The sequence below is a fragment of the Acinonyx jubatus genome, chromosome D3, assembly GCF_027475565.1.
Source record: "Acinonyx jubatus isolate Ajub_Pintada_27869175 chromosome D3, VMU_Ajub_asm_v1.0, whole genome shotgun sequence".
Taxonomy (NCBI): Eukaryota; Metazoa; Chordata; class Mammalia; order Carnivora; family Felidae; genus Acinonyx; species Acinonyx jubatus.
This window is the reverse complement of record NC_069392.1, coordinates 36,894,759-36,907,523: the sequence shown is the minus strand read 5'-3', so window position 1 is coordinate 36,907,523 and position 12,765 is coordinate 36,894,759. Positions and strand designations below refer to the sequence as shown.

Genomic DNA, 12,765 nt, shown 5'->3' with positions numbered 1-12,765 from the left:
ACTCGTAAATTGTGAGATCAGGAGATCAGCACCTGAGCCGAAATAAAGAGTCGGGCGCTTAACCGACTGAGCCACCCAGGCGCCCCAAAAGGGTGATCAGAGATTTAAAACAAGCCAGTACCTATGCAGTCAGAGCAATGGTACATGAAGCCCAGGAGCGTGCCCCTGGGCCCTTTCTTAGGGGACCCTGGTTCTCAGATCCTTCTCCTCCAGGTCCCTGGCAGACAGAAAGCACCACCACGCCCCTCCTCTATACAAGCAGGGGTGTAAGGTCCAGACTTGGTAGAGAATAGGGGCGGGGATCAGCTGTCGGGCGCCTGGACACAAGTAGGGCCAGTCCCCCTCGGTAAGGTACCCTGAACAGAACTCTGCAAGTGGAATGATGTTGTGGCCTGCCTCATTTTTAGGTCTCAAAGTGCCTTCTCAGTGTGGGGGATACTTTCCAGTCCCTCTTCCTTCTAACAGCCGGGTATAATTTGCCTCTGAGCATAGGTACAGCGATATCCCAAAAGTTTGTATCCTTAGTGTTCTCATTACGCTAAATCCAGATTTTCTGAGATTCAGGTTTGGGTTGTCCTTTGATCCTATGATTTGCTTGTGATTTTTTTTTTTTTTGCATGTCTTCTGAGTTGACTGGAGTTTTTCTCAACAGCGTCTTTTACTGCATTTGATCAGAGAATGGGTCTGAACTGTTTTGCTTTTCAGAATTTATTGTTTGTGGCCTAATAGTTGAGTTTTTAAAACTGCTTTTAAGTAGTTTATTCTGCTTTCAGTTTGATATATATCTTTCAGTCAATCTTCTTCCTTTTCAAAATCGTGTTATTCAGATTCTGTAGATTTGTATTACTGTTTGCGTAAGTAATCTATCGTAGTCTGAAATGGAGGAGTTCAAGTCTCCTATCATACTGTTTCTCCTTATATTTCCTGTAGTTCTGCTTTCAGTAGTATGATTCTGTACCAGACAGTGAATAAAGGCTTCTGACTGCTTTAACCTCATTGCGAACTCAACCTCTTTTTGTGCAGAGCCCCCCATTTACAGATTAGAAAACTGAGGTGGAGAACAGTACTGTCATTTGCTCTAAAGTTCATACTAAGTGGTAGGTCTGGAAGTCCAACTCAGGCTTGCCTGAAGTCTTAAACATAAATACACACCACATACACACCCCACATACACACCACACACATATGCACACAACATACCACACATACATGCACACCCTTAGCACACCCCCGCATACACATACACACACATATACACCACATATATATATATACACACACACCACACATACACATATACCCTAGCACACTTCCCACAAACACACACACACCCAGATACCACACACACCCCACACCACACACTATACCACACACACATACCCACTGCACCCACCCCCCCAACACACACACACCACACATACATATGCACATACCATATAAACACACATTCACACACATACCACACATTAATACATTCCTGGCACACATGTGCGCACACGCACACACACACACACACACACACACACACATACACTACTGGCAAAACGATTCTAGATAAATCTTGAATAGAGGCGTTGTGCCATAAGTTTCCATGAAAATCACCAAAAACATCCTAGATTTTACCAGACACCCTCACTTCTGAGCAGCAGATGCCCCTTTTCTAGTATGTTCTTTACGGTGTGACATGAGCAGTGTATGTCCTGGACCCACACAAGAACATCAGGGCCAGAGGTCCTTACATTGTAACAATACCCGGCTCTTTGTATAAAGAATGTAATTATTAGCTCCTAAATAAACTACTTTTGTACATTTTACGACCCAGAGGTAGACCAGTCTTCCCAAGTCTACATTCTACTCATTTAGAAAAAAACAACTGCCTGTCGAATCCTGGACCCTGGCTTAAAGTAAGTTTACATCTTGTAGTCTAAATATTGTAATCTTTAAATATTTCTATGGTAACAAACACACCTACTTCATTTTATTCACTATGTAAATTCATTCAAATCACATGTAAATTGTGTGATAATTGTGTGCCCCGTCTCATTTTCACACTGATAAGAATTGATGCAATTTCTCTCAAAGAATGGTTTATGCAGATTTTACATGAACTCCAAACAGCTTTGAATATTACTGTTAACCCCCTTGACTATTTTAATGAAAACTAAAGTAAACCTGTCTGAAATCCATCTACAAAGGACACCAAGAGGCCCACCTGATCTCTTAAAGTGCTGTATTGTTTTCAGTGTCTTCAGTGATGTCCTGATGTCACGGCTCTCCTTGTCAGTTGCACGAAACAAGACGCTGACAACTTCTTTTAAGAACATTGTTTACTTCCTTTCAAAACACTGGAACTTCAATATCAGAATCAGAACTTCTGACATAAAATGGTAAAAACATGATTCACTCCTTGCAAGCACTTTGCTGCCTGGGAGTATCTTCGAGAAGAGCAGCTGAAATCGCTGTCTTCCGTAACACGGCTCTCCACTTGCAAGCATTCCCCAAGGCTTTGGAAGCAGAAGTCAATTGAGCTGTTGCATACAGGCCTTAGTGAAGCTGGAGGGGTTTCTGGTTGTATGATTTTCTTCTTTTTTTAAATGTAAAAATATTTGCCTAAAACTCTTCTGGACTAGAGACTGTAGAAAGCATTTTGTAGAATGGTGACTACTTGGTAAAGGTATGTATGTTTATGACAAGAGGAAAAATGATTTCATTTTAGAGCATGTAAGCCTAACTTACATGCTTCAGGAAACTCAAACTAGAGATGAGTATAACAGCACATTTAGAGTCCTGGGAGAATGCAGCATTTTAAAATTCTCATCTCCTGCTTACCATCTCACTGACATATAAGAAGCAAAATGTACAATGACAACTTTGGGGTATGTTATGGCAAATTCCCAGCAGGTGAAGTTAGGTGTGTGTGCGTATGTAATATTCTCAACAAATACCACCAAAGATACATACTGAAGAGGGATATTCTTCATCTTGTAGAACTATGTAAAATTAAGACTACAATAATTGAAATACAGGAAGATAAACCCCAGAGAATATGATTTATCAAAACAGCTCTTGCCCAACTAGTTCAAGAGAATTGAAGCAAATTAAGTTATACTTATAGTTATGTCAGTACATTGACTAACTTAGTCAATGATATTTAGAATGGGATGACCTATAGATATTTGAAAATAAGAGTTGGTGTTTTAAAAATAAATCAATGTATTAACTGAAAATGGATGTAGTCAGTCAATGAGTGACCCTAGCATCTCAAAACTAAACTTGATAAAGACAAGACCTGTCACTGAAAATGATCTTTCTATCTGCTCTTTTCATAAGTAAGTCAGGATTTATTTAGTTGATAGTGTAAATGCCTTATAAGTTCTAAATGCAAGTTCAAGAATCATCCAGTTGTCTAATTTTTGTCTTTTCCACTCTAGAGAGAAACTCATCACAGGTACTCATTGTTTGTTATTTTCCTTTTCTGAGATAATGGAATCATTAAGCTTTTGAAGACTTTCACTTACAGGAGTCCTGGCACTATCACAACAAGGTCTATCGTAGGAGAAGAGCCAAGACCCAATCATGTAGGTGTTTCCCTGAACAGCCCTGTGAATCGTAAGCTCTCAAGAAAGAATGCCTTGTGCCTTCTAGTTCCCTAAAAAATGTCCCATTCTTCGACCACATATGTGCAGTATTTCATTTTTCTCCTAAGGTTCATAGAATGCCTTTCTTTAAACTCTACTTCCATATTCTTTTAGTCTCTTCAAAAGTTCTGAGGCCAAGCTTTAAAAGCTACTTGGTGGATGGAGGAAATCATGTCGTACATTTTCAATATTATTCATAATTAGACACTAAAAACAACAGCAACAGTTGGACCTCTTTGTGTCATTCTGAATGAGAAAACTTCTGGGAAGTTGCCGGAACAAAGTGGAGCACATCCACTGTGACTTTGTTCACAGTGTTTTCAGGATCCATCCAAGCAGGGAGAGGCAAGAGAGGCACACATGGCAACAGCGTGGGAGGCAAGTCAGCTGTGATGAAGTAGAAGAAGAGACCTTGGCTGAGGTACACAGCAATCTTAAGGAGCTGTCCAGGGTGGTATTTGTTATTTCAGCCCCAGTGACTCAGGAGGGTACACTCCAGAAAGAACCAAGGGACAGACCAACTGCAATGTTATGGTCTCGCTGACTTTCAGGATAATGACTCAAGTTTTGAAGGAAGCACTAAGTGACCAGTTATTTCATCAGGAAATACCTTCCACTCAAATATCTACTATGAGAAAGCAGAACATGGTAAGCTCTCTCAGGCCCATTCCACGGAACTTCCTGTGCCGTCCAGTAAGGGCACATGTGGCTATGTGTGACTGAGGAACTAAAGTTTTAATTTTGTCTTATTTTAGTTAATTTTAATTTAAACAGACACATATGACTAGTGACTAACCATATTGGAGTTTGCAGCTCTAGATTTAAACAAACAAACAAACAAACAAACAAACAAACAGCAAGCACACAAGAAAAGCCTGAGGAAGATTCTTCATAGCCATATACCCCTGGGGATGTCTGAAAAGTGCCTCTCTCTGCCCCAACAGGGTCCTCACACACTAGAGAGCCCTCTCCCAATGATGCAACTGCCCCCCTTCCCTCCCGTATGTCCTTTACTCTCTTTTCTTCCTTCCCCCACACAATACCACAAGGTCTCCAGCAGGTTCAACTCTACTCTCCTGGTCCTCAAGTCCTACACCTTTGTCCACGTACCCAAGATGTTTGCGTGTCTTTATTTCTTTTTTACGGATACTATGTGATACACTTTTAAGTGTTAGTATTGTACTTACACACATAATATGTTCATTTAGACTATTTGGGAGTATTTACCATTATTTATTATAGAAATATTTGCTTTGATTAATTTAGAACTGTTTTCAGCACTTGTTTCCAGGATTGCAACCACCTGATAAAGTCAGGACTTCCATTTGGATCTCTTCTATTCAAACAAATATTTTTTTTTTTTGCTTCACGCATTATATAATGTATTCCTTTCTCTTTATACTTATCTATGATATTTGTTTTATTTACTTGTGTATTTTAGCAAACTTTTTTTTAGTTGACATATTCTGTAACTAGATCACCAATATGAATAATTCATCCATGCATTATTTTACCAACTGATGAAAACAGAAAAAGCAGTACAGACTTCTACGGATTTATCTGTACTTACTTTTCTTTACACGCATATTCTCCGTATACTATTATGAAATATTAAAAACATGGGTATATGCTACAGTATAACTTCACACTCATTATTTTATATTCTATCACAGAATCATCTCATCTCCAAAGGATTAAGACATAGAGAAAAAGAAAGAGGGGAAGGATAAAAACAAAAGGCGGAAAGGGCAAGAGGTTCTAGAAGTGCTCTAGAGGACAGCAGGACTCAGCACTTGTGTGGAGCAAATTCAGGCCTGGGGTGGGACACAGAATGGTGAGCATATCTGATGGAATGGGCACTGGCTTAGAAAAGTGTCAGCAGAGGCTGGGGGAAGTGATGTGGCTTGGGCAAGGCCTCAGGGGTCCAACAAGTCTCCAGGAAGGGCAGAGGTGGGCGGGCAGCAGGAAATGTCAAGGAGGGACTTTAGGAACACAGAGAAGGGAGTATAATGGGAGGGCATCTGGCTCTAAGAGAGTCATTTATGATGCTACCTACAGCTGCTAATCTGCATAATGTTCCAATTCATCCTTGAAATAATTTAAACAAGAAAAAATTTTACCTGTGATGTCCTGAATACCGTGGACCACGGATATGGCCTATTCCTCGGCACCCTGGAGTAGGACAAACTGCTTGACCTGGAAGGATTTTCACATCATTTGCTCCTTCAGGAAGTAAAAGAACATACCTTGAAAACACCCTCAGTAAAGAACTAAAAAGACTAAAATATGTAAATGATATTCATTGAGACTTTGCAAATTAAACACAAACCATCACTAAAACACTTACTGGATACCTGTGAGGTTTTATAACATGATTTAGCAGAAAATATCAGTGCTGTAATAGATAACACTAATGCAACTAATATCTGAGGCAGAGCAAAACATAAAGGCACTGAAATATTTTAAAAATATGAGAACATTCGCTCATTTCTTTCAGAGGGTAACGCTGGTAAAGGCAATATAACCATGAGCTAAGATAAGAGTGTGAAAGGGTGACGTCTGGTTTGTGGTTCCCTTGAAACTCCCACTCAACCACAGCAAAGGGCTCCCCCAAATGATGGACAGAAACTCAGCTAATAAATGAAGCACACCAAAGAGAGCAAACAGGGCCCCACCCATGCTTACTCAAGTAGCTGTCAAAGCTAGCTGAAAAAAAGAACCCATACTACACTATGCTAATACTATGTTTAGTATACTATAGGCCAGAGATAAATTCTGCCAAGCCCAAGAGGCAATCTCTCTCTAAAGACTATCAGGAATTAAACCCTCTTTCTCTGATCTGTGATTCTCCTCCGTCTGCTCTCCCTCCAGAGAAAACCCTCTGGATCTTGCCATCACCCAAAATGACACTGCTTCCAAAAGCACGGAGCCAACAGCCCATCTGACGACAAAATCGCATCCTCCCAGATTGCTCGCTCAGGTAGCCCAGCTGCTGCTGCTGCTGCTTCAACATCAGGGGAGTTTCCAGGCCACGAATTCCCTTCTCTCCCATCCTCAGCCTCTCCCATCACAACTCTCTTCCCTTGTCTTAGATGGTGGCAACCAGTATTTACCCTCTGTTGCAAATAACTTAAACCCCCTGCCTCGCTGACCTTTTGTGACAAGTGGCTGTGAAAAGAAAACAAAGAGCCAACCCTGGGTCAGTGGTACTATCCTGCTGGTCTGTGTTTTGCATGACTAAGTTCTGGAAAAAATTACAGAGCATTGCAGATTCACCATTACCCAAACTACTGTCTCCAATGTCACCCTAGCCCCTCCCCACTCTCCCAAGCCTCTGTTAACCCCCACCCTTTGGCAGGCTGAGCTTGCCTGCCCTCCACTGAGAAAGCAGGAGCTTCTCCTCAGGCATACAGCATTCCCCTCCTTCCTTGCCATCATGGCGCAGGGAGCACTCTCTCCTCTCCAGGGAAGTCTCTCACCAGTTTTGTTTGGGTCTTATCTACCTCATCCTCCGGGGTCTTTAGGCTATCATTCACTCTAATCACTCCTGAACTACCAGATCCTTTGTACCAGTATTTAAACAAACTCCAGTTTCTCCTCTATACAAAGAAACAAAGGCAAAACAAAACAGAAAAGAAAAGTGTAAAACTCTACTGGGACCCCACATTCCCCTTCAGGAGCTGTTTTTACTCTTTTCCCCTTCCTAGCCAAACTTCTCAAAGAAGTGACTTCTGCTTCCTCACATCTCACTTCTTAAACAAGATCCATCTTCTGAGGTCACTAATGAGCTCTCCGCATTAAGCCCCACATGCGCTGCTGAGTAGGTATCACACTCCCTGCCTTGTACTATTAATCACTCGTCCTTCTTGAGTTGTTATTGTCTACAAGCTTTGGTGACATCACACCCTGACTGCATATGGGCATCCTCTCATTATATCCTTTGCCAGATCTCCCTCCTCTAGTTAACCTTAAAATGTCAGAGAACCTCACGATATGTTCCTGGGCCATCCACTTCTATAGCCTCATTTACCAACTATATGCCATAGATGCTCACTGGCTATATACAGGCTCACGGGATATATACAACAAATGTTACAGGCTGTTACAATAAATATTTATACCTCAAATACATTTTCATTAAGTTTACTGAGCAACAAGCAAGTCTTTCCTAGATACTTATTTTGCTCTCATAATTTTGCAAAAACACCTTGAGGTTAAGTAAGAGTTGCCCTATCCAAGGGTAGCTTTATGGAAATAACCTTAAAAAAGAAACAATTTTTAAACAAACCCAAGGAATCTATGTTTAAAAACTGTAAACAAGTCTCTAATTAAGAAGTATGTTTGTGTCAGTCAGTAAATTTTAAAAGTCTGTAAAAAAGAAACACAGACTATAGGTAGACTTTTCTCCAAACTTCGCTTCACAATACACTTCCAAGGCCACCATCACAAAATCCTGAAATATTAAACCTATAAACAAACAAATGCTCTCCATCAGTCAGCCCAGGTGTTGCTCTGTGTGGACAACATTCCGATAAACTGTTAGTGAAGATTCCTCAGTATTTTTTTCAGGACTATCATTTGATTAGACTAAGACTTAGAGTGATCTTTTACATCTTTATCAATGCATATTTATCTCCAGAGCCCTGACAGGGGTCACATTTCTCTCCTTGTTACATATTTAAGGAGGGGTATCACCTTAATTATCATGAGAAGAGTTATTACATTAAGAACCACAGCAAGGGTCAAAACAAAGAAGGAGTCGAGAAGAACATGCAATAAAAATGCATGGAATCTAAAAATTTCCTTGGTAGATTTTGTATGATGAGGTTTAATGGGTTGACTCAACGGTGAATTAGACAGCCATCTGTTGGGGAAAAGAAACCTGTAAATTCAACAATTTTTCATATTATCGCCTCTAGGATAAGGGAACCCGTGATAAAATTAATATTTTGTTCCCTAGAAAATAATTTCATTTTCACCAAGAACATCTTCCTTGTAACTTGGATATTTAGAGAATTAGGTCTCAAGAAGAAAATGTTCTCAACTTGAAATCATTTTTTTCAGAGAGACCATTCTGAACATTTTACCATTTCTTGCCTTCCTTTTGCCACTTTAACTGAAATTAATTTCCTAGTGTATCTGTTGATCTCCTGTCTCCCTTCACTAGAGTGAGGACATTGACCGTATCTAATGTGTCTACCACTGTATCCCCAGAACCCACTACAACAGCGACTGGCACACAATAGATACCGAATAAGTATGTTTTACAAATGAGGAAGGACCATAAAGACAACAATTAACACCCACTAAGCATTATTTGGTATATACTGGCCACAATGCTGTGGGCTAGTCTCTGTAATAAATAAGAATAAATTAATGCAGAGCTTAGTGTGTCTAAAATCAATCTCTAGATTTCTATTCCTGAATACTATGAGCTACTATAAAGCAGCATGAGTAAGTCCTAATTTATTCCAAGTCTTCTATGAAAATTTTACTCAGGCAGGAGTAAACCTAATGGCAGAGATCCTCCTGCAAAGACAAAACGAAATGGAAAATATCCTCATAGTCTGTAAATTATCTGAGTAGGGAACTGTGTCACACTCACATGATACAGGAAGTAAAATGTCCTTGCGGAGCCCCCTTCACATGGAACTACGTGGTTGCCATAAACAGACACTGTAATTTCCCACCCAACATCCATCCCCTTCTTTCTTGCCGACTGAACCCTGATTTGGTTCAGGATGGCAACGTGCCCAGCTAGACAGGTTGGCTTTCCCAGCCTCTCACATCCAGATGTGGTCATCTGACACTGTCTAGGATGGTCAGACCTAAGGGAAAGGCAACATAAGGATGTCTATAAATGTTTTTCTTTCCAAGCAGAAGGGTAAAGCTGATGCCAGTGATGCTTTGCTCCCTCAAGTCCTCCTTCTTTGACCTACGTGGGACACAGAGGTAGGAACTGATGAGGTGACAAGCACAAAGGCAAAAGCAAAAGCTGAAGAAAGCAGAGAACAAAGGAAGACAAACCTGGACCCGGGACGTGCCCGGGTGGACCCACCACATCAGAGTCTGTCACGCAGGACAAATAACCCTCTCTTGGATTAAACCATTGTAAACAGACTTTTGTGTTACCTGCAGCTGAAAAGTCCACACGATGAAACGGCAATTTTATTTTGTTTTTGCTTTTGTGAAATTAGGTAATTTTTCTAAAACAAAAACTAGAATTGCATGTGGGCATTAGACCTATTTGTCATGTAAAGAAGATATAAGATTTCAAGGGAAAAATCAATAAATTAAAGATTGCACCCATCTCTAGAAAATGAGAAGGGGAACTGTCCTTTATTTCAAAATGGCCCAAACTGGTGACCCTGAGTGATGTGAGTGAAAACGTTCATTATCCCACTCCATGTGGGTTAGAGGCTGAGCTCATCGCCCTCTTTCTGAGTAGGAAGCCGTTCCCTCTCCAAATTGTTATTTTATCTGGTGTAGAGCTGACCGGGAGCAGAATGACAATTCTGACTCTGATGATCCGTTCCTTTAAGTGCACATGTGAGCTCCACGCTGGTGTTGGCCCGCATCAGAACACGAGGATCCAGCAGCAGCGTTCCCAGCCTCATTTCAACACTAATTACCCACCGCTGAAAAAGTTTTCCGTTCAACCTGATTCATTTAACAAGCGTTTCATAGACAAATGACTTTAGCATGGGGTAGTAATATCCACTAGAGGACACACAGAAAAGTGGGAGAGATGTAAATGTCACTAATAACAGACAAGTTAAGATACCTTATTTCTTCTTATTTTCCTAGTATTATTTTTTAAGTTATTTTTTTTGAGTAGCCACTGAGGGTTATTCACACATTTAAAGAGATACTGAGTGCCTGTTATGTGCTAGACAGGATTTGGGTACCAAGGACACGGCAGCAGACCAAAGGGAGAGACCTGTCCCCCTGGAGCCCTGGTGCTTGTGCCAAAGAATAAACACTCAAATGAGAAACACGATGGACCGTTGCACAGTGATGGTGCTAGCAAGTCATGAACAGTGATGGGGCAGAAGTGGGGATGCTCCTAAGGCCGGCAGTCTGGGAAGAAGTCCCGAACACGTGAGCAGGACCCTACGTGGAGTAAGGGCACAACGCAACCTGGGGCAACAGCAGGGAGGCCAGTGTGGTGGGAGCCACACAAAGGAAAGGGGGCAAGAGATGAGGTCCCATGGGCCAAAGCGACATTCTAGGTTAGGCGGGGCACTGGAGAGCAGAGAGGGCTGATGAATGAGTGAGAACACACTCACTGGGCCCGTTCTTTGAGAAGTGCACGAAAAGAGGGCCTGGGGCAGGCTGTGCCCTGTGGCTGGGACTAGAGGTATTGGTGCAGCCAAGGCATCTACACCTGGTGCTCAAGGCCACGGACTAGGTGAGATCCCATGGTGAGTTAGTGTCATTGCAGGACAAGAGGCCTGAGGACTGAGCTCTGGGAAACACTGCTCAAGGAGACTAAAAGGGCAGGAGGAAGGATCTGTGAAGGTGCAGCCAGGCAAAGACAAGCATGCTCCACAGAGAAGGACGCACAGCCAGCGCGCCAGAAAGCGTGTCAGCGGCTGTGACCACGGTGCCATGAAAAGGGGACCTGCTCCCCAGCTGCAGGTGTGCAGCATGGGGCTGTGGGGACCGGAATGGAGACCATTTTCGGGAGCCGGGCACCAACAACCTGACTCAAGGTCAAAGGAGAGTGGAGGAGAAAAAAAGACGAAAGTGATAGTTTAAACAGCTTTTTTGAGGACTTTCAATATAAAAGGCAGTATAAAAGTGGGTTCGCGGTCGAAAACATATTTCTCTTCTAATTTTTGAGTCATGAGGAGGATGTTCCAGGAGAGAGAAATCTGACAGTGTAGGGAGAGAGGGTGTAACTGGTGGGAGAGACCCTTGAGTGGGCACACCATGTGCGCAGCGGCTGCCCCAGGCTCAGGAAACGGGGAGCCCAGGCAAGCGCCTGCACAGAGGAAGGGTGTGCCAGTGGCCACAGGAGAAGGATGGCCAAGTTCTCCACCCACCGCTCTAGTTTTCTCAGTAAAACCGGCCTCGAGAGCATCAGCAGAGATTAAGAATGGAGCAGGCAGAATTAAATCTGGACCTTAAAAGAAATAAATAAAGGAAACTATTCAAATATGCACACATTCCCATTTAAAACAATTAAGATTTCACTATCTTTATTTTGGATGGAAAACTTTTAGGTTAGGATCCTGGGTTTTTTTGCCCCACCCTGCCCCCAGGAAATTTATATTGTAGTTTGTTAAGATTTAATGTAATAATTACTGTTGAGTGCTAGAGAATGCAAATAGTAAGCATACCTTTCAAACTGAAATTATAGACTAATCATCCTTATTCTTCACCTCCTAATGAAATTAAGGACCATAAATATCCACTGTGCTATAATAACGCGTTTCTCAAACAGAAGAAGAAAATAATGTAACCACACACCATGGTTGCTTGGACTAGGCTGCAGACTGTCAGATTTCATGATACGTAAGTAAAACAGAACAGTAATTTTGTGATAAGAAAATGCAACAAAAGAGTAAGAAAAGGTTCCTACAAAAGTGGCTGTTTTGCCTAACCTGATGATCAAAAACAACCCTTAAAATACAGCAATGGCAATATCCACAGAGGAAGGCAAACTAACCATCCACCTGATGCAGGACAAGAATAGAAATGTGCCAGAGTCCCAGGGACCAGTGGCTGCAATAATGACACTTATTCCACCAGGGGAGGAAAACAACCACCCACGGGCGAGACAGACAGGAGTAGCCTCAATGGACGACCTTCTGAAAGCCCTTTCATAGATCCCACAGTTTCCCAGGGAGCAGTTATGGTAAAAAGTGGATCATGTTCTATTGGGCTCTGCTCAGTATTCAAAAGGAGACAGCAGAACAGTGGGCAAAGATTTTCTTTGCAAATATAAAATGCATTATCACATTTTGAGCTTTAAGGAAGAGACAGGTTAATATGGTGGGTGACTGGTTGATAACACGAGGATCCCAGAAAAACTAGATCTCATGTTTCAGTATGGGCACAGGATCAGGGAGACCTGGGGTTTGCTGTAACACGAGATGGTCCCATCCGACATATGTGCATG

General features: G+C 41.9%; 1 protein-coding gene across 11 annotated transcripts in view; it reads right to left on the bottom strand.

The window, feature by feature from the left end:
• Window positions 1–12,765, bottom strand: part of L3MBTL4 (L3MBTL histone methyl-lysine binding protein 4) — a 442,148-nt gene that overhangs the window by 157,644 nt on the left and 271,739 nt on the right. For all 11 annotated transcript variants that reach the window (XM_053205899.1, XM_053205893.1, XM_027068534.2 and 8 more), the window contains one exon: window positions 5,759–5,861. In XM_053205899.1, the coding sequence (XP_053061874.1) occupies window positions 5,759–5,861 (103 nt within the window). The remainder of the gene's footprint in view (window positions 1–5,758; window positions 5,862–12,765) is intronic.